At 38.6% G+C, this 26,427-nt stretch overlaps 1 protein-coding gene across 2 annotated transcripts; it reads right to left on the bottom strand.

Annotated features, from left to right (window-relative positions):
* Nucleotides 1-16: 16 nt before the first annotated feature.
* On the bottom strand, nt 17-26,427 carry LOC139812164 (guanine nucleotide exchange factor for Rab-3A). Of its 2 annotated transcripts, none has more exons than XM_071776802.1 (9): nt 26,195-26,427; nt 5,454-5,825; nt 4,450-4,747; nt 4,035-4,283; nt 3,529-3,767; nt 2,807-3,190; nt 2,349-2,451; nt 2,199-2,265; nt 17-1,962 (listed from the first exon to the last, which is right to left on the bottom strand). In XM_071776802.1, the coding sequence occupies exons 2-9, from the start codon at nt 5,786-5,788 to the stop codon at nt 1,883-1,885; spliced, it is 1,755 nt and encodes a 584-aa protein (XP_071632903.1). In that variant the 5' UTR covers nt 5,789-5,825; nt 26,195-26,427; the 3' UTR covers nt 17-1,882. The 2 variants fall into 2 exon arrangements, with proteins under 2 accessions (XP_071632903.1, XP_071632902.1); XM_071776801.1 differs by lacking the exon at nt 26,195-26,427 and adding an exon at nt 12,200-12,413.

Genomic DNA, 26,427 nt, shown 5'->3' with positions numbered 1-26,427 from the left:
ATAATTAGGCATCATATTTTTTTTACAATGGCGATTATCTTTATTTCGTTTTTAAATACAAGTTTCTATCTCAAATAATGTTAGAAGACTCTATTTACATTTGATATACAATTTAACATGTTTTCTATTCACAAGAGAAATGCTTACAAGAAGTCTTTTTATTACGTCCCGTAACACTCAAGGGAACGTTATTCGTTTTCGTCGTTGGCCACATGTTGTTTGGCATAATTCGATAAATGGCGACCCAATCACATAATTACTTTCTTTCGTACGTTTCATATCGAACGCGATAAATGACGGAAGATAACAGAATCGAGATAAAAGTCTTACCAAGTATATTTACGATACCGAAATAACTATCTATCGGACACTTGGAGTTTCTATGTTTGAGTCATTGAACGAATTAACCAGAAAATTATTGCGGAGATTATTTATCTCGAAAAAAAAAATTAATTAGCATATCATGAGTCGAAATTTAGAGTAAAAGTATTAAGAATATTTTTTTCGCAGTAAACAAAATATATATTCGTATATACAACCAGGAGATACATGACTGACACAAATGCCAGTTTTGATTGCAATACGTCAGACTAATATTTATAGAGTAGAAACGAATATGCTCCGTATAACCGGATGCATTATGATATAGACGTATAGAATCGTTACATGTCATGAGAAGTTTCGAGAAGTTCTATTTACACTAAGAATTTGGAGATTCATATGGTTCACACAGATGCAGGAGCACAGATGCTCCTCTCTATGAGTGATAATGTCGAGGTATACATAGTCATCGTGAGTCAACAATAAATTAATCGGAAGTTTAGATGATAATTTTATGTTCTCGAGTTTTGGTGGCACGGTACGAACACTTTAGAATTCCAATAAATTTATACGATCAATGGTATATTTAATGGAAGCCATTATTCAGATTAACAATTAACACAACGTATAATATATATCGATAAATTATAGACAACGAAACAACAAAAATCACTACGACTCGACACGTGACGGCAAATAAAAAAAACTGATCTGTAACAAAAACACAAATATAAATAATTAGCTAAACACGATTTTTCTTCTGTTCGGTGTTAATACCAAACCACGACATGAAGTGATCTCATATATATAATATGATTGATAACTATCTCATGGAATCAACGGCTCCATTGTCACAATTCGCATGAGTCTAACAATAAGTTCATTGAACTTCAGAAAACATGACACAATATCTCAAAAATCTTTCCTATTATTTACATTCCTCGTTTAGGAGAGCCATCGACAATGTCTGATCCGCATGTCAAGATCATTCACAGCCTTGTAATCAGCTTCATTGTCATCTTACAACTTGTTCGCAAATAATTAAATCTAGAATCTGCCATATGCGGCACTATTTCGGCAATATCTCAAAAAAAATTACGTGCGAAAAATTGACGTTTTACTGCAAAATTAATATCAAATTTAATCCTGAGTAGTTTTATATTTTATTTTAAAAAAGTAGAAAAATAAGTTGGTGTATATAAATTAATGTTATTAATCACACTGTAAAATATTCTTAATCAAAAGATGGAAGATCTGTTGTCAATAAATTATACTTCCTTTTTACGGTCATACAATACAGTTTTCTGAATGGCACGTAAATTTTTTAGAAATATTATTATATTATTATCAGAATTACTTAACAGAATTAGAGAGACTTCAAATATATATATCTGAAAGATATATATTGCAACATTGCACCCTCCCCTTCGCTGCACAAAGGCCGATAATCGACGAGAGCGTCGCTAAATTATTCTGCATAATTCACAGATTTCTATTTTCAAACAATGAACCCCTAGCTCGAAATGACTCGAGACTAGATGACATCCCGCCTACGCGAACCTCAAGACGACAATGCCAGACCCAACCGTGCAAAAACCATTTCCTTTCTCAGCCGCGTGATCTCCCAGTAAACGTCGTGAACTGCAGATTAATAAATTCCATTATTAATAGAAAAATAGAAATTATATACTTCCAATTTTAATATTTCCTTATAATTTTCAATATTTAATCCAAAGAACTATACATCGAAGCCATATTTGTTTTAAACTATTTTTGCAAATATTTAAGGGCATTATAAATATAAAAAATAAATTATTAAAAAATATATATAATTTTCTAATAAATTATATTAAACTATGGTTTATTATGTAACATACCTGAGCTCTTGACGAGACCACGCTCGACGTATCTCAGATAATTGAGAAAGTCACACACTGCTATAATCTGCAAAGGAACACACAATTCCTTACAAAACAGAATTTTTTAAGGTTTTTGAAATAAATTTAAATAATGATTACATGACTTACTCGATTGCGACAGATCTGCGAAATGCAATGCCATTGATTTTCTTGATCACCAAGCCGCATACGATAGTGACATTGCCGTGGTGCCTCCAACAGTGCACATTTCCTTAAATCGAAATATTTTATTGCTGTTTCATATATAAAAATTTTATAGAAACGTCAGTTTTATAAATAACAACCCAATCATAAAAATAATAGCATATAATCTTCCAGCTATTGTGTCAGCAACTTCGCGATCTTGCGAATTACAATGCAGTGACAATACAGTATTGCAGAAACATAGAATTGCAAAATTCCACGAATATTAGCGCATTAGAAACATTATGAAAATATTACAATGTAATAATTATAAAATGTATAATATTTGATTGTCCACTAAACGGCACATAAAAATATTTTTCTTTTACAATATGAAAAAATATTGAGTATTTTAAATATAATGAGAAACTTTAAGAACGTACTTGGGAAAAGCGAGTTTCGTTTTGTCGCTGACCGCCTCGATAAATATGATGCCATCCAGAACAGCTTGCCTGACCTTGGTTCCCAATTCCTTATTCGGGAAATCCAAGCAGAGATCGATATCCTCTTTAAATACCCTCGCAACGAAGGGATCGCTTTTGTCGACGCAAGGGTTCGTTTTCCATCTGAGAAACTCCGTATGCACCCTCGGGTCGACTTCCAGACCGAAGTCCTTGCACTCCCTCTCTTTCTCCTTCTCACGCTCACGCTTCCAATCCCTCTCGAGGGCTTCCTTATCGGTGGGCAAAGGTGGCCTCTGTTCCTTTACAGGCGAATCAGGCGGCGAGTTCTCTCGACCGTATTTTAAATTAAAGTGCGACGGCGACCTGCATCAGAATTACAAATTTTTAAATATATTATTAATTTAGCTTGCAAAAATAAACGCAACGACTTTTTTATATCTCTTTTAATTTAAAATCATTTCTATTTTTTATTCCGTATTTTTAAACATTTTTATTTTTATTTTTAAATCGACAAAATACATTGTAAACTACAGTCCTTTCTAGTACTTTGTAACACGTAAGAATACTTGTTCGAAATTATCGACAAACAATGTAGAAATGTATAGATATTATAAAATATTGTTTAAATTTATTATTTCCATATTCAAGAAGCACTCGGCAGTTTTAAAAACTTATAAATCTAATAGAAAATTGTCCATTACCTTCGGTGTTTCTTCGTAAAAAGTCCCTGCTGACTGTCCTCCCCATTGCTAACGCGTCCCTTCGTGTCGATTTGAGGATGCAAATGGGGATTGGGCCTTGACGGTGTAGATGTGAGCACCAAAGTTTTCAAAGCCGCTACTTCAGCTGCGAGCACTTCCGATTTCATTCGGCTCTCCTCCAGGAGACGCTCCGCCGTCGCCTGACGTACATTAGCTTCTCGAACCATGTTATGTGCCTCCTGAATATACATTTTATAAATAATATAATATTCTTTACAAAATTTATTTAATTTCTTTGCAAAATTATATCTAATACACTTTGATAAAATATCATTAAACGCATTAATTCAAATCCGAGACATCAAAAATTACGTTTTTCTTCTGTTAAGTTTTTGACAACTTCTGAAACCCTACATAAACATTATATAATTTTTTTTTATATTTTAACATTATACTTTTTAAATTAAATTTATACTTTTGTAACAAGTAAGAAATTGGTGACTAACTTGAAAGAGGCTGGCAGTGAGGTCCTCGAGCTCAGTCTCTACATCCTGCCTGATCCGCGAAAGTCTTGCCACTTCCTCGTCCTTTAATTTTAATTCTTCATGAGCCCTTTTAAGTTCCTCCTGTAACTTCGCCACTGCGTGTTCCTTCACCTCAGCCACTGCTCTTCCCCATTGCAGGGTAGTAGGCGATGGCGGGCTGTTGGTTTTTTTAGGAACACCCAGTAATTCTTGCTTTGATGGTTCTTTCGGCTGAAATAATTTTCAAAAACATCACGTAAGTATTAGTAAAATTTATATTTCTAATACAATCTATATTCAACGCATATGTATATATTTATAGTTATTATTTTTATATTCATTTCTTATTTCCATGAGATGTCTTATCAAAATCTGATAAACCGAAGACTGAAATTACCGGCGTATCTTTAGGAAGGGAGAGTCTCTTCGATGATTCGAGAGAATTGTCCTTCTTCGAGTCGACCGTATCGGGTTTCTCATCGCTGGCTTTTCCCGCAGACTCAGCTTCATTCAACCTAAAATCCAAAGGTTTCGCACGTTGAGCTTGAGATTCCGAGACTTCCAGCTCGTGAGATTTCAGCTTTTCGCAGGGCTTCACGGGCTTCTTCTCTTCCGATGGATTTCGATGTCGCGACAGGACACCTTGCAATTTTTCGTTGTACGTGAACAGTGGAGCGGTTTTGGTTGAGCTGGAACTAAAATATGCAAATCTCATTATAATTATTATATTATATATAAATATATACAATAATAATACAGTTAATAACTGGCAGTCTCGAACATCGATTGAAAATCTTGAATATGACACTCGTGTAGTTTTTTACCCAAAAAAGAGAATTTTACAGTCGCAGCAAAACCATTGCTGTTGCAATATTCGATGAAAGGGTGACTAAACTTCGTTACCAATTATTGGATATTATAGTTAAATCTTTTTTTTTTAATAGAATTATATTTTTTGTTGATTGTAAGTCAATCTCTCAATTAGAAACACGGATTTGCTGCTACAACAAATCAGTTTAGGAAATACATTTTGTAGCGAAATAATCTCTGCTTTGATGGGATAAAACAAGAATTAATTTGTTATTGTAACAAAATGCTTCTCATGTATAAGCAATTAAAATTTGTTTTAATAGAATAAAATACGTCAATCTTCTTTGTGCAACACACATATGAATTTCAATTCTTTGTTTAAATTGATATAAATTATTAATACAGAATATATTAATATTAATTTTTAATATTATATATTACTAAATTAATGTAATATTTATTAATTGAAATAAAGATTCCATCGCAATAAGTTCTATACATTTTAGCGAGCGCCCGTCCAAAAAGTTAATTAAATATCTACTTCGTAAGGAAGCGATTTCGATGGGAAAGTAGGAAAAAATCAATACACACCTATCATCTAGGAACTTGGTGTCGTCCTCGTCGAATAGACTAGTGGGCTCTTCATCCTCGTCCTCGCATTTCGTAGCATATCCAAAGAGATCCGTAGCTGCCCTCGCGAGGTCCGATTTAAGAATAGGATGCGGTGGATGTAGCGTGGCGCAATCAGTCTCATCCGTGTACAGCTCATCCTCGTCCGTGGTGTATTCCTCATCGCCAGTGGTTCCGGTACTCCCAGCTCTTCTGTGCTTCGTCGTGAGCGGTCGATAGGCGTATTCATTCGAACCGGAAACCGACTCGTTGGATTCCATTGACTCAGGCTGCTGCTGCTCCTGGACTTCCTTCATGGCGCCTCACTGTGACCGGATGTAGTCTTCAAGCTTGCTACAACATTTGATACCTCGATTACTTCAGGAGTAAAATTTTCCTTTTATTATATCATGGAAAGAGATAATGCGCTCTATCTCTTATATTCCTTTTAGGAACGCTTCAATATTTACGAATATTAATACTATAAATTCATCTTGCGGAAAATAATCAATTTTGTGCGTTAAGCAATCGATAAATTCCATTAAGCCAAATAATTGTAAAGGAAATAAATGTCCAAATTAATAGAAAAAAGATTTAAAAAAATATATATGGATAAAATAATATTTTTTTATCTTCAAAAAGTTGAATGTATGAAATATACTTTGAATGATTAATTATATTCTTACTTAATATACAATTTTTATTATTACTGCTCGCAAAATGGTGTTTATTGAATTTTCTTGCTGACAATATGTGTGTGATATACAATTGTGCGATTTGTAAAAAAATTGGCGGAGATCTGGCTTGTGCTAGAAACTATGCAAAAATCTTTGTTTTATAAATAACTCGCGAATTCCATGCATTCCTCGCATGTGAAGGGATGGGCATTAGCACGGACATGCGTGTTACACGCACGCATATGTCTCTATATACTTATTATGTAAACATACCGCAGGAAATTTAAGCTTATTAACACTCCGGCCACGTCAATTAAGCCCATTACTCGCCACGATCATTACGCAATCGCCGTAAACTTTATACGTGCAAAAATTTAACTGGCAACGGCCAAATTCAGCGTCTCGCTCTTTAATAAAAGATCGCCGTGTAGTGTTAATTGTTTTAATTATATTTATCAAATCAGGTTAAATAAATACGAAATACTACGCGTTACGCATTCAGCCACGAGACTGGTATAGAATCCTATTTTTACCGAATTATCTCTCCTGACACTGTTTCGTCTAACTACTCTAATAACTTCCAACTACCCTAATGCTTGCAGATACAATACAACTTGAGATAATGAAAAGGAACGAACGCGCGCTATCGTGTTGCACGCATATCCTTACGTCATCCTGCCATATCGTGCACGTGATACTTAAAAGGATATATCCACTCACACACCCTACTGTAAATCAGGAACAATTAGGAAACTCGGCGAGTTTCCGTTCTCGTCGCAGATCGTTAATATAACTTGTCTCAGGTTGTCTCAGGTGACACTGAAAACGCGACGATGATATCGTTCTAATTAAACGTAAGTATGTTATTAATTCTATCGTTGAATCTCCGATGGATATAATGCTAATTAAAACTCCCGACTGTGTTAATAATACGCTCAGTTTTAAAAGATAAACCGTTTTTTTTTCCCCTGGTAATTCAGAATATGGGTAAACTTCCGACTCTCTTAATTCCGCGGAATAGCGCTAATTGGCGTGTAAAGTATGCGGAAGAGCACTTTACAACTCAATTTGCATACACTCATCCAGTTGCTTCCATCGCTGCAAGAGGTCTATTATTTTCTGAGCCTGGTGAATTTTGAAATTATTCCATCACGACACGGCGACACACGGATAATGAATTCGTTACGATGTTATTTTACTACAAATCTTTACAATCGCCAATTAAAATATTGTACGCAATTTCAACGTATGTACCTCGCTTGTTTCTTCGTTTTCTTACACGACTGTGATAGGTGCTGATAGACAGACCATAATTTCTGCGATCGGAGACGCGGGACGACGCTAATGACTCGTCCGATATTCGAGGATATCGCGAGGATTGTTTTCTACGTATTCTCACGAGGCAGGCCATTAACAATGTAACAGGCGGTACCGCGGGATCCACGAAGATGATTTCCTTGGGGGCTATATAAGGGACGCGCGGGGGATTGCGTCACGGTTAAATCGTGATCGCGCGAGAAGGCGGCGAGTGGTACAGCCGGGCACACGCTATGCTTCTCTCTCTCTTTCTCTCGAAGATCATCGCGGGGCAGAACCACGCGATAAGCGTAAACCAAGGACGTAGTGTTTTTTATTTTTATTACTGAGAAGATTCCAAATCGTTTTTAAAATTGAAGAAGCAATACATATTGGTATTCAAATACAAAAGTTTAAGCTGCATCCTGTCTCTAATTATAGCTCGATTTTATCAGTTTCTTTATTACATAGGTATACAAGTCAGCAATAGAAATTGCAAAAGCGTAGAGGAAATACGTGCAGATCGACATCATGTGTTCGTATTTATAATTTAATAAGCAACGAGCACATGGAAGCCCGAACCCTGTTTCGCGTTAGTGAAAGCGTTAGCGAAGGTAATCCTGCGGCTAATTAACACGAAAGGGATTAGGGGGTGCGATTATTAACATTCAGAGAGGAAACATCGCGTTTCCTGCGAGAAACGCCAGGGTCCGCGATACTCCCTGGGTATACAGTCCTGGCCTTGCGCGCTCTCTAGCTCTCACGGCTCGCGTGTGCTAGTTAGCGTAACGTACACGCGAGTTCTGAATTGACAGCATCTCGATGGTGTGGGTGCGTGTGTGCGTTTACCGTTTCGAGCGTGTGTAAGCCGCGTGCGACCGCGTACCAGTCGCAGACACATTCTATGAACGGCGCACCATGACACACGCGACAGCGAAGGATAGGACTCTGTGCCTGCCACGCTTTCATTCGTTTGCCGAATGTGTTCCGAGCGAGAAAAAAACCTTCTCTATTTTGATGTGAGATCATCGGGGATAAGAACACGAGAAGCAGAAGTTGAAACCTCGATGTAACTTCGCTGAATTCAAGTTTCTATTCGCGATAAAAGTCGCGACGATTTAAAAGTCCTCTCTCGCTCGTAAAACTTTCTTGAGATTTAATTTTTGAAATCATACCGGTTTGAATTATTGGTTTCTCGGAGCAAGTTTCTCGGGGATAGTGAGTCAGAATTTTCGAATAAACTTCGCGTGGGTATCAGCAAAAAAAATGCCAGATATAAGTCAAGATTCTCCTCATAGTCCTCATATATGCCGTAGTATGTTCTCACCTGATTTCCTATCTTGACTCTTCTATCCGCGTTCTTCTATCGAGTATAATGTTTTATTCACGAGATAAATCCTAGTTATTGAATAAATATACTTGCTCTCTTTCTCACTTTACAATCGACAAAGAGAAAAAAGAAAACAGTACAAGTTTTACACGAATAAGTTACAATTCTTTGTTGAAGCTATAGTCAAGACTCTTGTGATCTAAACAGATGTGTCTATAAAAACAAGATGCAGCGAGATTCAATTTCACAGTGTGAACAATAAAGTACAAGGTGAAGTAATAATCCGAAAAATTGATAGCTAGAGAATCGATCGTGCAAGCTTGTCAATCAATGGATCAAGGTTTCAAATAATACCGGTGTAATATTAAAGATACTTCTGCCTTGAGAATTATATAGCCAATAGACCTCAATTCGTATGACCTAGATGCATGTAAGAGGGACGTAATTTAATTTCTCGCTCAGTGTAGTCATGCCTATTAGTAGTTAAGCCTATTAACGAAATTCGCAGTATGAAATTTCCGATTTGCCTAATTATCATTTATTCTTATTTTCTGCTATATTTAGCACTGTAATATAATCATGTAAACGCACCTATCAAGTTCACGGAATCTAGCACGAAATGTGTTATTCTAATTAAATGTGTTATTCACAAGAAAGAAAGATAATTAAAATTCTTTCGTAAAAAGATATGTGCGTAGGAAGTCGCGGGAACATAATGCATTTTGCCTTCGTGATGGCATTCTCTGATACAATATAACGTCGTCAGGATTGCTGTCGAAGCGGGTGTGCGAATGTGTGCAGAAAAATTTAGAGGCGAAATCGAAGCGTGTCGTTTTACACGCCGTTGCGCGATTTGACAGTTCGGGCAGGTGCGTCTTAATCTCGTCGCGCGTCTTCTTTCGTACTGAATAATTATCCGTGCGTTGATTGCGAGAGACATATGTATGTATAACTCCACCGCTGATACACATGTAACCTTCAGCGCGCGAAGTATATACATAGCTGCACCTTTCTTTATTGATAACGTATGGAGTTCGGGACCGATTTGCACAATTCGCGCAGCATTTATCGCGTGACGCACGGACGTGCGTAATGCCATTATTTTGCTTCTTTTTCCGTACACAGCACGACAAACACGTTTTCACGAGCGCACACCGCGCTGAGCGTACTCTTTTTGTTATTCTGTGATTCATAGATCGCCGCGGCACGGAAGCTACAATATAGAACTATTGTGTAGCTTCCTATTGTAGGATTGACACACCGCGCGTATTATAAATGATAGAGACAATGGCACGGGGTTAATCCAGCAGTGTTTCATTTCGCACCCTATAATACCTGGTGCGGTTGACTAACAGTATATCGGCTCACCGAGTAATTCATACGACATTCATATCCTCGAGATGAGCCACGCTTGCGAGAGCAATGATGCATAATTCAACGTAAGCAACAATGATAACGGGAATAATACGAGACATAAAATTTTCAGTTCTTTGCTAATGCATTGACTAATGCAAATTTACTCTATTCTTATATTATACAATATGGCGTATATACAAAATAAAAGAATATGTGTACGTGTGTATAATATTCAAAATATAAACAGAAAATATATATCATATATATATTGTGATGAAATTCATGACAGGAATAACTAAAGAAAAAGAAAGGGCTTCAAATCAACACAGAGAAATCATGCTTAACTTTTCCAACACTTGACCTTTGAAAAAGAGGCTGCTAAAGGTAAGTAGAAAGACAGAATGCTTATGCAAGGTGAATATATATAAAGGCCACAACGATGATATGGCTAACAACATAACTATAGCAGGAGAATTACGAGGAGACGGGAATATAAAAAGAAATGTAGAAGTTGTTTCCCACGTATGTTAGGACAATGCATTCGCTACTAAATCAACATTAACGATGCCTGCGGAACCTGCAAAACATCCCGAAGGTCGTAATGTTCTATCTAGATATACGAATTGAAGATCTGCAAATGCCCTAGTTCTTATTAGACGAACTAATCGAATTTGTGATATATGATAATTGAGCTTCTCGCGAATTGAAGCTACAAATATATATAGTAGTAATTGAAGGTATAAAATGGTCGTTTGGTGTTTTCTAACTTTTTAATATTTACTTTAAAATCTTATTCATTTTATTCCATATCAAATTTGATTTCTTTATTGCAATTCATCACTCAATTCATCAATCAAATTAATCACAATTTAATGAAAGCTTATTAATTCTGATCGGAATTGCTTTATTAATATTATTGGAATAAATATTAATTCGATATATTCGGAAGCACATACCGTAACCTGTCATACGTATATTTCGATCGAGCAATTATTTAAACCCGGTAAAACCCACATTTTACCTCGCCGCAACGACGGCGTTCACCGCAATCGGTTATTCAACGATTACAAGGCTTACGTATAGAACAAATGAGAGAGGAGGATAAATCGGAAGTGCGTTATCGCGCGACCAATCTCTGGTTTCCATTTGATAACGAAGCACCTGCTCAACACACAATGCGATCCCAAACAGATATATACCTCGAAATAGAGGACGAGCGGAGGAACCAGCGAAACGGGAACGAATAAATCGCGCGTATCCAGTGATTAAAATGTCCGGCAGCAATACGTATATTTAAAACGTGCGTCGACTCATCCCAATATCTCTCCTTTCTCCCTCTGTCGATACTTTCCAAATACTCTAAATCATCGTCCGGCAACGAGAGAACGCTGCGTTGCGTATTTCACTCCGCTTGACGCAATTTCAATCCGCGGCGACGCAAATGGAAAAAAATATTCCGGGAAAGTGCGCCGGAGTAATTTTCTACGATACGCTCCGTCAATCAAACCGCCCGGCCAATCTCGGAGCGAATTGCTATCGAGAGTCGAAGGTCGGGTTTCGCCAGATTCGACGTTTGACGCAAATTACGGGCGAGCTGGGGAAAAACTGAAATTAATATACGCGCATAATATATACGGCTGCCTTTCGAAAAATATGCGCCTGTATACCCCATTCTTTCCCCACCTTGATCGCAATAAATAAAATTATACGATCGACAATAGCATTGAATGCCAAACTCGTTGTCATTGCACTCGCTTGTATGTCGCTGTGCTCGCGTCCAATCCACTCTGCAAAATCCAATTTACGCTCCTCTGACGCACGATCAACGCAAAGGTCGAACAATCGCGATTCTATCCGCGTACTGCTCGCACGATTACATTTCTCTCGTAAAACTAGAATCGGGGAGAAGACTCGTGTCGCGCAGGTACGACAGGTGCGAGATGAGAATCAGGTTCTCGTGCGGTTATGCTAAAAAGAAACGTCAGGCGCGGAAAATCTAAGAAATATCAGCCGATATTGCTACAAGCAGAAGCCGAAGTGACAGCCGAGTTTCCGGCAGGGCGACCTACCTGTCAAGTGAAATTTTCTCGTGGCGCGTTCCGAAATCGGCGACATTCGTCACGTCGGTTCGCGTGGTGGATTATGGATAACGATCGATCACGACGCGGACGTCGCGAATGCGAAGTCAACGATAGACAAAGGCAGAACTGGTCGAACAGAGTGAGTCACTGAATCCGCGCTTCGCGGGCGGCGGTTCGGCGCGGACTGAACCTGCTATACTCTCCCACTCACACTCTCTCTCTTTCTTGCCCTCGGAGTCTGCCAATGATCTCTCCCCCCTTCGGCATCGCCGCGATCATCATCCTCCTCGCCGTACATCATCAACCTGCCGTGGCGATCCAAGAGGAATTACGTTGTGCAACCACCACCAACTGCGATGCACGAGTGGTGGTGTCGTATATAATAGAGCGTTTCAAATAGAATCGTAGAGCGAATTGAAGACTCTCTCGAACGCAAGAATGAGGAAGTTCGCAATTTGCAATTTTAGACACGACGTCACGTTCGAATCAAGCTCTAAAAATCGTGTATTTATCTCGTTGAGTTCTTCGATTCTTTAACCTTGACTAAACGTTACACAAGAAAAACGTGTAGTAAAGAAAAATCATTTTTAAAGACCATTTACTGTCCATGCTGTTAATCTAATAACAATATTTCTGTGTCAATTTTGTACACTCTTTTCCAAACTCAATAAACTGCGCGCCGATCTTTTGTCTTTAAAACACAGCTCTTTGTTGGAACAATAAAATCCCTCTCTACTTAAATCGATAATCGATTTCACTTTTGATGCTAAACATCCTTATTAAATCACTGTAAAAAGTTTATTGCGAGAAGTGTCACCCCAGCCAGGGTTCGAACACCTGGACCTCCCTACATTATCATCGATTTATTCGCATCTTGTAGAAAAGATCATCGACAGCTATCCGGTTCCACTTGCATCACGGATCGTCTTCAGCTGTCTTTTTCTACTTGTTCGAGTAACACTCGCCAGCCGTCTGTTTCTACTCGCGGAACGACAAGCACGCCATTGACTGGCCGCATCTTTGTCTGGCGGTCCGTCGGTTAGCTGCGCATTTTCGCTTATATATTTGCATTTAATACGTGACTCTCCTTACACGGATCCCCATTCCCGACCACTTGTCCGCTTGAGAGCTCTCCCTCCCACGCGAGATTTTCGATAATAATAACATCCCTCTCCCGTACCTATCAATGTTCAGTGTGCCTCGAGTAGGCCAACTAGCTGGAACGTTAATTATAGCGTCCGTAATTGAGTTTGATAGGGCTCAATGAGATAAGTGTGACCCTTGATGCAAGGCGGCCCCTCTGTACTACGTCTGGGGTCTGGGAGTAATAACACTAACCATCTACTGGTTTCTTCCTACGTGCGTATCTGCTATTAAAGTCATCCGACGTAATTTCCTTTTTCCAGGAAGTACGAAAATAGTTATTCCTGCTATAAGTCTACGTCGCAATCAATCATCTCCCCACCAGCAGGATTAGCTTTGTTGACACCAAATAATAGAAGGATTTTATTCGATCTCTCATTCGTGTGCAAATTTCTAAACGGGCGCACTTACTCCTTTACTTTGTAGCACAATTAGAGCTGGAAGCATTAGAACATTAAAAGCTTCTATCGTATCTCCCGGACGATTCTATCCGCTTGCAACGTGAATGTAACTGAAAACTCTTCTTACAACGCAACCGCGTTGTATTGTTCGTTGCGTTGTGCTGCAATTCCGCTGCTAAACAAACGTCAGCTTCGTGAAATCTCAGCTGTATCCTGCCCCGTGGCCGATAATAAAACTTCACCCGTCAATATAAAGTTTATCGTAGCATTCTTAATTTGTTATTTACAAATCGAGTTATTATCGAAGTTCTAATTGTTTGTTTCGAAAGAACTGACGCAAAAATAAATGTAACAACCCTGAAAAGAGGTGTTTGTTGGGGAAGAACATTTTTGTTTTCTACTCTGTAAAATTTAGCCAATTTTTCAAAGAAAAATTTTGCTATTAATATTTAATAATTAAACCGTTAAATACAAAACATGGAAAAATTTTAAGAATAATGATTTTTAACAAACAAGAGACCAGGAAAAATTCAGATCTTTTTACGAGTTATTTTCGATGGTATGCTTTTAAGGAATTAAATGTTTTTACAAAGGAAACAAAGGCGAGGAAACCTTACCAGAAAATTCTTTTCGTGTCACAATTGCAGAACGATTCAAGGTTTTTAAATGCCTTTTAAATGTCAGTTACCGCAAACGAGAACTAATGTCGAGAAATTCTTTAAGACGTTTGAGAAATTCGAAGGAACCATGAAAGTCACTATTCTTTGCGATCAACTCACACACACACTTATACGTCACGTCTAGATGTATAGCGCGCGTGAGACGTTATTCTCGGCTATTTGCGTGCGATTTCGTCACTTTCTGCGCCGATTTCACCTCGTCGAACAAATACGCAAACATACATGCGGATATACGAAATGGCTTAGAGAATGCGACGTGATGGAATTGGCAAATAAAATTTTTATCGAAAAACATTTTCAAATTTTGCTGAACTCCAGGGAATATTTATCGCGCGACGCCCCCGTAATAAAGTTTCAAAAATTCATATTTTGAGGTACGCGAACTACGCGGCGTCTGAGTTGCCATTAATATTTCAACAGCGGCTGCTGTCTATTAAATTACATCTTTCAATATTCACTATGCTGTGCAACGTCGAAATTCCAGACGATGAAAAACGTAGTTTTATTAACATTCTATACATTTTTTTCTTTTCTATTAAGCTCAAAGAAGTCACAATTTTTAATCAAAATATACTATTATAAAGTTTGCATGCGTATCTTCTATTTGCTTTAAAGTACCTAAATAGTTTTATATTTCAAATTGTAAAAATTTATTTTTAGATGTTTGCAGACGTATGAATAAATGTTTTCATATATCTATAATTCTTTTTCATATATCTATATTTCAGTGTTATCGATATCGTAAAACGCCGCATGTAAGTTGCACAAGAAGAAATAAATTTCTCTTGTATGACACAGGACATTATGAATGAATGATTAGGCAAATGTATGGGATAACAGGCTAACGTTTTACGCTGAGATCTTCCTGTGCCAACCAATTATCTGACTATTCATGTCAAATCAAGTCTCTTTTATCAAATAACAAATTCTTAAGATTCTCGAATTAAGTGCGATACAAGTGTATGCAAACTTATAAAAAATATAATGATGGAATTTATTTTGAGACGTAAAGCAAAAATTAATTAGATCATTGAATTCTTGCAAATATCACGTAATGTCGTTGAAAGGAACGGCTTGACGAGCAATCACTTATATAGCCGCATATATCCCTTTATTACCTATATTAAATCAGCAGACTGAGCAATTATCGATCTCGCAGACGTTTCCAACCCTAATTTTTCCCAACTTCCACTTTGCTATATGAGCCGGCATAATCGTGCGTAAACAGGGGTCGGAATGGGAACAAGACGGAGTACTCTATCCCTCGTGCAGTTTCCCAAGCTTATTTTTAAACGTGCAGTCGATGCACCTAGGCCTGCGCCAGCGTCTCGTTGCAGGAATTCCATACGCATACACGATATTACGTACGTCGCGTATAGGTATACCTATATGCCTATACCTTCGCGACAGTATCGCGCAGATCATGTGTAGATACGTGCTCTCACGTTCCCCTCGGGCCGTGACCCGACTGCGCACGAGCCGTGGTGAATTCCATCGTGCAAAAGGGCCGGCGGGGCCCCACGTAGAAGCCGATGCACGTGTGATGCGGAGTCGCGTTGTTAGATGGGTCACAAAGAGCAACTGCCCAGACAATGGGCCGGCGTTATAATGGGTTCGTTATTTTATTATAGCGGCGTCGCGCGTCTATCGACGTCAACGAACTCACGTAAGGTACTTCACTCCGTATACAGCGAGCCACAAAAGTATTTGTATACAATTCAATTTACGATTTCACGCACGTCACATATCCACAGAAGAGAAAATATGAAATACTTTTATTGACAGAGATATATGATCAACTTTCTTAAATCAAATTACGAATTTATTATTTTAGTTTGTAAAGGCCGAAGGAAATAAAAAATAATGGACAAAATTACATAGACATTATACATGTATATAAGATATTGTAAAATTGATGGGAAATAAGTTGTTTGTTGCAGATTACTCTTCGTTAAATTTTTCTCAGCGAAAACATCACGAAAAGTCTCATTGTTTTGGTCACAATTCAAATATCGATTTCAGAAACTTTTATTCAAATTATATACGTCAGAAATGATATATTATTATTCATTCATGTTTTTCAAGTGTAATTCACGAAAAACTGTTCATTTTTAACGTGGAAACTCGACAGCTTGCCCGAGAGAAAAAGACTAACGCTGTATGTTCGTTTCCGACACTTTGTATAATGTAACGTTATGAAAAATAGCAAAAAATATATCTTCAAGGTACACCGACTTATGTGTACGGTGCATTACATTGCACATATGATACACTGGTTTAAAGATCATATAGATCGATTGGAATAAATTCCTCTGAGAAAGTGCACTCAAGCGGATCTATTCCGCTTCAAAGAGCGTAAACGCCATACGGCGCACGAGATTCCACACGCGCAACCGTGGGATCGTAACACGTCCTCGTAAGATAGTTCTTGAAATCGCGTAATTGCCTTTGATTTATGCAGCATTAACCGGAACTGTCTGTTACAGACTTCGCGGTCTAAGTTAAACATAACTATCAGATGTAGGATAGAACACAGAATCTAACACTATTAATTATACAACTTATCACATTTACGAATATAAATTGAGAATATATTTGCGATAAATAAATTATTTTAACTGATCATAATATATTATCTCGAATGGGCGAATATGATCCAGAAATTTTTTGGTCGACAACTCTCAGTATACCATCATTAGTTTGATAATTGCATTAAAACGGATGTCAATATTATCAATACAAAATTATCAAACGTGATAATTCTAATCGAAAGAATAATGGTGGTTCCGCAGTGCTCGATATTTTTCGAATGCTCGATGTGGAATTGAAAAAAAACACTTCTTTTATGTCGAATAATATTTTTCTACGATCGAAGAAAATATCAACAGAAAAATAACGCTGTGAATTGTCGAGGATCAATTTATTAACTCGCAATACCTAGCTTCGTTTCAGCGACATAAAGACTCGATCTGTAGTGGTACAAGACAAATATCTAAAAGCTTCAGAGATATATCACGAACACGCGCCGCTTCCGACTGGATGCGATAAAACTTGTGAGATTTATGCAGCCAACAGTATCCTCTCTAATGTTGTAGTCGCGGTTTTTAGTTATCTCCACGGCGCGAACGCATGACGTTGCACGTGCACACATATGTAGCACGCATTCACTTTATCTCGAACGGGATAGGGATGCGCACCTTGCAAAGGAATCTCTGCAAAGCTATACTGAAATTGAAATGGAATCTACAACCGTAGCAATCTAATTGGACGATAAAAACCCGTAAACTCGTACAGCATAATAAAAGCAGCATGAGATGCTTCAGAATGGAAAGCGTCGTCGGATGTATCCATCGCATAGCTCGTTTTCTTTCAAGAAAGACGCTTTCAAGAAATACATTTTTATTTTTTATTATATACTTAACTTTGTTATCTTAATATACCGCAGTATTTTAAAATATTAACAGATATTATTCATTGATTGATTTGAAACTAAACTTCTCCAAGACTTTCTGTAATACACTATACATATATTAAATTCTGTATAAAATGAGAAAATTGTAGATGTAAAAAATCATGTTAAAAATATAGTAATATTCAAATTTTATTTGGAAGAAATTGATTGCAAATAAATTAAAGAACACATCTTCGCTTATCAATTTCTTCCTCTTTTCTATTTTCTTTTACATAAGTATGACTCTCTGAAAGGAAATGACTCGCATTGCGATCGACGATTTTCAGCTTTCCAAACTTTATGCTGATCGACGGAGAATGTTCAGGTCCAAGTGTAAGATTATCTAAATTTATACGTACGCGACCTGGTTAAATAAATGACGGGTGCACCGACGTGAAATCGTGGTCGGATGCTTCAGGGCTGCCTCGAGGGCAGGGATCGCCCCGTCCACGACGTCTTCCCGGTGCCGTCGAACCGGCGCGGACTCCGGAATCCAGCGGAAACCGGTACGACGGGTTCCACGGTCGACGGGTACCTCGGCCGATGCGCGCGCGGTGCACGACTTCCCGTACTTCTAACTCATAAACGAGACAGCTCTCGTGTACTTGCTCGTAAAAATTCTTACGGCGATCGTGGGCGCTACTCGTCGAGCGCGCTAACGCGAATACACGTGCGTGAGTGCACGTGCACTTTCGTGCGTGCATCCTTCACTCAACCCGGACACTCCAGCCCAAGCGATCCCGCTTATTAACCCATTGGATCCATCGTGTTACCGTCCATGAACGGGTTGTAACTTTCTTTCGCGTGAATGTAGGAAGTAGGCTTTTTTTTTAAGTGGATAAAGTATATCGTAACGGAAAAGTCTGCGTGAATGCGAAATGAAAGAAGACTAGTAATTAGCGCGGGCAATAGAACAGTGGGAGTAATACCGAAATGTGAGACGTCGTCGGCCAAAAGTTCGATGTTGGGACTCAAACGTTAATAATTATAAAACAACGCGATGGGAATCATAATCTTCTCTTTCTATTTTAATCATTCAATAAGAAAATGTTACGATATTAATGAAAAAGCAAAAATTAATTGATTTAATCAGTTAATGCAAGAGGCTGACTCGTCATTAAACTGAATCACGTAAATGCGTTTATTATTGTGCCAATAAAACAATTGCGGGGTTCATGTAAAGAATAGAAAAGAATAAGAAAGAAGATGCGTTAATATAGAGTGCAGTAATGCCAAGGAAAAACTCGTAACGGGGTTACACACCATGCGGAAGTAGAATAAATATATCTGCAACGCCAGTGGAAGAAGTGATTAGTTCCGCTTATCTAACTAACGACCGGTTTGCGCTCGAATGATACATTTGGAAATTCCTACTTCAATTAAAGCGCATTGCGCGTATTGTGTACACCGCGGTATATTAAAAGTTATGCACGTATTTAATTACTTTAATAAAAAGGAATGCACGCGCGTTGCACAAATCCCCGTCACGTGCCCCTCCCGTTCGTGCTTCAAAAAGCGGGAACGCCGCGTATATGTACAGCTGGGGACTAAAAGCCTTTTAACATTAATTGTAATCATCGTTCCAATAACCAGCGTTCCAAAACCCGGTTTTCCGTCGGATCGCTTTATAAACGCAAGCACGTTGACTTTATTGATTAAAAAAAAAAAAAAAAAAAAAAACGCAAGGACGCATCGAACCTTTATTACGCGCAACGTATGATAATTACGTGCACTTCATCATCGATTCCGTCGTTCGTGCGATTCCGTTATCGTCAACAATCCACGGCGGGAGAGCCCCGGCGCGGAGACCGGTTTCTCTCCACACGACCGGTTTTCGAAAATTGCAACGTGGACGTAAAACCGGTTGACGGAACAAAACACAATCGCGGATCGTAATCACTTTTTTGCCCCCGATGAAAAGTGAATGAACAGCGTCCTGAGGAACAGAGAGCGTCCGCGAGAAGTCCGCCGCTCAACCCGCGCGTTCGCGGTAAGAAACTTCGGGGCTCGGACTGATAACTGTAATTGCTTAATTACCGCAAAGCGTCGGCACGAGATGCAATTAACTCTTTCTCTCTCTCTCTCTTTTCCCTTCCGGATGCTCGAATAGGTATACAAAGCGAATTAATTGGACATCGGCGTGCACACGTCGTGTGCACGCGCCTCTCCATTGTGTTCTCTCATCCCACTTTTTATCCATTATGCAGCCGCTGCGGTACGTGCCGCGTCGCGAGTTTTCGTGATTACAACAGACGCCTGACTCTTTTCTATTCTCCTCGTGCCACTCCTGTATCGCGATACGAAAGATCCGTGACATTTTAGTAGAATTGACGCGTCCGCATACCGTTTTACCACGGTCCGAGATTTCTCTCGTTGTGAACCGCGAAGACAAAGTAATGTTCGCTCTTGTTTTATAAATTAATAATTTAAGAAATTAAAATTTTTTATTTATTATTAATTTTTTTCGTTTTCTTTGCATTTATAGATGCGTTTTTCGCAAAAATGATAAATGAAAATAGAAAAATGAGAAATAATTCACATTTTGCGACGCGCGACAGATCACTTCGAACGATCAATTCTTCATTTGTGTTTATTACGGGGATGACTAAAAGAATAGATAATAATATAATTGTATCGTTTGGGGTGTTATTTACATTGAATTTATAAAGCATGCTTATTTCCGACGCGCTTTCAAGGAGAATTGAGAGACGAAGATATTTTATAGTCCGTTGCCCTTAGAGGCAAACTTTATCGTACACCGCCAAGATGATTTGCGGATGCCTCGAGAATATTTCACCAGACCCGGGACTCTCAAGCGGCGCTTTAGAAAGGCTGACAAAGTCTCGCTCGGCACGAGAGCAAGTAGAACGGCCTGCTCGAATAACGGCATCCGGGGAATTCAGGGCCGTACATTGATAAGAAAAAAAAAATGATCCTCCGGTTCGAAACACCTGCGCTATCATTTTCACCGGCGGGCAACGCCGCGCGATAGAGCTGGCTGCCCTTCCGCGCGCTAATGGGATTACCGCATCCGACAATGGAAAAGAAGGAAGATGCGTCTTTCCGTAATTTTCTGTTGCCGTAGGTTACGTATCCTTTGTGTCTTGCCTTTCGTAAACGTTCCAGTGCTTTTACAGTTATCTTACAGCGACATTGAATTAAATCAACGCTAATTGGGAAACTAACGATATCATTTCCAGACGTGAAATTCACGTGTGTGAAAGAGATGAACTTGCGACATTTTATGCGAGTACAAACGCCTGACGTGCGTAACATTTTCCTAGCTGGATACACGCGCGAGAATAACTAAACAAAGGAACACAAACTTAATAAAACAGTTTCCTACGGCTTTCACGTAATTGCGGTCCACCTCACAATCAGATTTCGCCTCGCTATGATAACCGCTTATTATTAACAGAGCTATATTTCAGACTATCAAATGAATAATCAAACGCAATTCTTTTTCGGATTCTTTTGAGAGCCTGCTCATCAGCTATTACGCATCTTTATTGTGCGCCGCACGTACGATAATGGCTGCCTCCGAGATACTAATTTGTGGTGACCATTACGCGCGAAATAACAGCAATTACGCCGCCTATTAAAGACAAATGAGTGCAATGACTTCTGCGAATTGACTTTTGTCGCACTAGTACTTCATCGACATTACGTGGACATTAATTGCTTTTTATGCGAGCTTACCTAAGCGCAATTTTAAAACAACAGTTGAGTAAGTAATAACTAAATTAATAAAACATTTTGCATTTTAATTGAATTTAAAAATACTTTAGTTGGATTTAAATATTATTTCAATATTGCGCCATGTGTGATGCGAACTGAGTTACAATAAATGTTATTGTTTTAATTTAAAAGCTGCTTTATCCTGTCGAATTTCCATTATTTCTATGAAAAATATTATAAAAGTAATATTTATTTTGTTATGTATGCTTCGAAAAAATGTTTACATTAGATTTGCGTAAGTTCGTAAATAATATACTTTCTTCTTGACGATTAAAATTCACTAAGATTCAACGAATGTAACTAAACTTGATTCCACCGTATTAGTTTACTTTATATTCGTTATTCGTTAATCTATTTGTTTCCAGCTTCATGCTCCGGTAGCCACGTGTATCAAGATAGAGATCCAAAAGATACATTGCATTCCGATAATGCTTTGGATCAACGTTAACTCGATTTCTCACCGAAATGTTACGTTTCTTCGAATGATTTTCACATCGAGCCGTTTCTCGCTAAACGGCCGTTCTAACTTCTTCTGAAAAAATGATTAATGGCACACTCGGTAGAGAGCAATCAACAATTTTCAGCGATAAGACAGATATACCACGGTAAATACTCGATCGAGACACTTTGCACGCTCGCTGCACAATAAGTCAACTTTCACCTCGAGTAGAGCTAGTGCTTTCGCATTAAGAGAGAAATCTACGGGTATAACGAGATCGTGCTTTAGACCTTCGCCTCGCCTTTGTTCCGCTTCGCAAAATTTGAAGCGCAGACACTCGCCTTCGCGTGGCTTAAAATATTCGTAAACTGGACGTCCGATCGCGCAGGTGTTAGGAATCTCATTCGCACGTGCAGAACACCGCATAACTTGCGAATAAAATTAGACAACAGGTCTCCTCGTCTGGTTCTCTCCAATTTTGTTATTATGTAACAGCAAGAAGCAAGCAGTTTCTGCTGATCGTAGTTATGAAAATGCATTTGCATTAAGAGATCCATTTTTTATACATGTATCTGAACAAAAGTAAATAAAGATTTGTCAGGTCTCCGCATTTTTAATTAATTTTTCCGTTTTTGCTTTCTCTCACAAAATCTGTTAAAAAACACGCTGTGTTGGAAAAATTTTATTTCACACTTTTTACTTATTTTTTCACGTAAAATCATCAGTTTCCTGTATAGTTGGTACCATCAATAACGGACCACTTTATATGTCACATGCCATCACGCGACGCTTTCGTTTCATAAAAAGCGCATTTCCGAGTTCTTTTGCAGGTGCCATCGATCAAATGGTGCTCTCACGATCCAACATTCGCTCGATATAATTAAAATGTCACCGAAGATGTTAAATTACTCCCGAGAACTGTCGATTACTTCGCGGCGGGATTTCTTATAATTGATCCTATTAGTCTGCCAGATTTCATTTCTCATGCGTCGAACATCGCACTTTCTCTTTCATTTCCTGCAGCTAAATTAAAAAAACCGGAACTCCCGCGCATGGAACTTCTTCGCGATTTCCAGATACTTGCGGCTTACCGTCCACAAGTGCCATTAAATCTTTTAATTTGCTCGGAAATAGCGGAAATAGCGAAAACAGCGTGATAAATATATTCAATCGTTAGCTAAATTAAAAAATTCATTCCGCTCTACAAGCTATCGATTAAATTGCTTTTCTATTTTTATTTATTTCGTGCAAATATTTCAAATTTAATTAACACACAAAGGACGCATGAATGTGAAGAATGTAGGAAATATTCACGCATCGTGCGCAAAATGTATGCAACTCATATATATGCAAGTTCATGCGGTTCTCGTATCGGACATTGCGTAAATACATGTCGTTGTACATTGATGCCGAAGCACATTGGGAACCACGGATGCGTGTACTTCATCAGATTACATTTAAAGTTCGATGAACCGCATTCGCCATTCATGCTCGATGCAAAGATCATCGATACAGTTCACGAAATAGAGTTCGGAGAAATCGAACGCTTGTAAGAGATTCCATCCAGATTATCTACCGATAAATTGAAAAACATTTATTCGATTTTATAAAGGTAATAACTATATGCATCTTTATGACCGTACCTACACTTTATATCTGTATATGTCTGTATATCTTCGCTGACAAACAATGCAAAATTCACTATCGTGTGCACGACGTCATGACAGGATATATTTCACGTAACTGTATCAACAATTTTCAACAATTTTGTGCACCAGTGCACGCGGCGTAAGTATAACACTCATGAAATTGTTGCACGAATATACCGAGATATTAAAACCTGTTATATGCAAATTCAATTATCTCAACTCCCCTCGTCGCAAACGCAATAACACCTCGTAGAAAGGTAATTTTTAATTATTCAAAACACGGTTGCTTTTTTCCTTATCATGCAATTAGAAAGCGCGGAGAAACTTCCACGATGCTTGCGCGAACGGTGTTACATTTAAAGGTTTCGTCGGCGAAATATATTCAGAAAAATCGTGTGTAAACACGAACGTGTTGCGCATCGGGTGCAAGGACCTTGCCTCACTATAATGGATAACAGGCTCCGCCGCGTATCCATTTTTCTATGCACGGTCCACGTCTACGCCTCTCGTCACGCCTACGTACGATAAATCGCGATTTTATTCCGCGCTTTTAGATATCATAAAAAATTTTTATAAAAATTCACACGGAAGGATTTTACGAGTAGCTGGCGATTTGTTACGCAAATCACGTAATAACGTAATTACCGTTTAGATTTTTCGAGCAATCCGCACGCGGGTATTCGGTCCTCTTGCAGTTTCTCGCTTCTTTTCTGCCATTTAAAAAGTAGGATACTCCAGTGACACGTGAGAAATCCACGTAGATATAGTTATAAACGTTAATTTGCAGGTACGGCGACCAGGGATGCGTAAAATTTCTACGTTACACGAAATCATAAAGCAATATAGGCTCTTTAATTTTCTTTCAATCGCATGTCGAAAAAAAGTTTCGTAAGTATTAACACTTTCAATTGATTTAAATTTATTTTTTAGTTATGATATTAAATTTATTTATTTATTTGCCTTATATTGAAACAAATATAGGCAAGATGCATTATCATGCTGTTGAAATTCCTTGCTCGATAAATAAGTTTAAATTAATTCCAAAAATATATTTTCGGTAGTCTTAAAATGACTATTTGCGTTAAAAAATTAAGAATTAAAAGAAGAACGGCGTTTCGTATATATACTTTTATTTAATAGTTAAATGAGTTCAATCGTTGCGAGTTAACTCGCAATCAATACAATGAGCCCGTAATGCTCTTATCGGTTAGTAATAAACTCCTTCGTACCGAGACCCACCAATCGCAGGCGATTTCGCGATTGCCAATAACCGATAGCCCGCGCGTACATTAGCATAATTTTGCACGCATTGCGCCGCGACGATAGACGCGGGACCGGATGCAACGGGAAAAAAACGGCATATTGCGTCTTACGTAAGGCGCGCTGAAGGAAGCGAAAAAAAAAGAACGCTGAATCCTCATTGAAATTCCCGGGACAGCGCATTGCTCAAGGCGGTACACCACGGCATACCACCGCTCGGCGAGGACCTACTTTTTAAACGGCCACACGTGATATTTTCTCTCCCACATATATCTTTGCGAAATCTTTGCAACCGCGAAATCCCGAAATTCAACTTCGCGCACGACACGACGCGGAATCGGATGGCTAAATTGCTGGTTTCACACGTGAACTCGCTGATCGCCGCGGACAGGAAGAGGATATTGCATCTCCATCTCTAAACTTTCCAGATAAATAATTCCTGTCGCTTATTCACGCGTTATAACACGTAGACATAAATTCCAACATAGTTTCAGCTATTCCACATCATTTTTTTTTTCATCCTGATTCTTCGAAAATATAAAATAAAATTTATTGAAGAACTTGTTTCAAACAATACCAAAATTCCAAATTTTCAAAAGAAAAGAAGGAAATTCAATATGTGACTTGTTCCTTATGACACTTTTTTAACTTTTTCTTCTACAATAATTCATACTGTAAAATATATTTTTAAGATGTAAAATATCTTAAAATGTTTTTTATTATTTATTTAAAAAAAAAATTAATTTAAAAAAAAAAAGATTTTAATGACTGCCAATAATAAGAATTGAATTTCAAACTCCAAACAAGCTAACTCCAAGACGATCAATATTAAGTTATTTCTGCATTATAATCTCTTCAGAGCCTTAGAGATGCAGCATCACTATTATATAATGCCACAGAAATAATCTTGCGTGTGACAAATGACAAGTGCCATTTCTTAGTCCACCGCTTCATCCGAAACCGCACGCTCGTCAAAAAGAGCGCGTCACCGCCGGGATTTAATGCTGCTGAGAACACGAGTCGACGCGTCGATTGCGTCGGGGTGTATAAAATTTTTCCGCGACCACCCTCATCCGCACGTCAGACAGAAAATCTCTCGCCGCAGCATCCGTCGCGCGCGGTATCCGTCGTCGCCGTGAGAGACGACAGAGAATCAGTATCGATCCGGAGCACGGTACGATTCTAATAATGGGAGCAACCAGGTGTGTGTATAGGTACTTACCCGCGTGTAAGCCGCACGCACCTCTTTGCCATTCGCGCGAGAAGAGAAGAGTAGGAAGAGGATGGAAAAATCGGGGAGATCCGCGAAGCGACGCCAGGCGACTGCGGCCACGCTTCCGGTTCTCGTCCTCGGTGCACTCGCGACTGTCACACCGACCATATACAGGGCGACGCGAATCTACCCGATCCAAACATTCGCACGCCGCGGCACAGACCGCTACTGAAGCCTCTCGG

The sequence above is a fragment of the Temnothorax longispinosus genome, chromosome 4, assembly GCF_030848805.1.
Source record: "Temnothorax longispinosus isolate EJ_2023e chromosome 4, Tlon_JGU_v1, whole genome shotgun sequence".
Taxonomy (NCBI): domain Eukaryota; kingdom Metazoa; phylum Arthropoda; class Insecta; order Hymenoptera; family Formicidae; genus Temnothorax; species Temnothorax longispinosus.
Note: the sequence above shows the minus strand (reverse complement) of the source record. Positions and strands in the feature narration are given on the sequence as shown.

Coding starts and splice junctions, on each gene's coding strand:
- LOC139812164 (XM_071776802.1), bottom strand. CDS start 5,788: ATGAAGGAAGTCCAGGAGCAGCAGCAGCCTGAGTCAATGGAATCCAAC. Junction 4,284..4,449: donor CCCTTCCTAAAGATACGCCG/GTAATTTCAGTC, acceptor AAATTATTTCAG/CCGAAAGAACCATCAAAGCA. Junction 2,266..2,348: donor CGCAGATCTGTCGCAATCGA/GTAAGTCATGTA, acceptor GTTCCTTTGCAG/ATTATAGCAGTGTGTGACTT.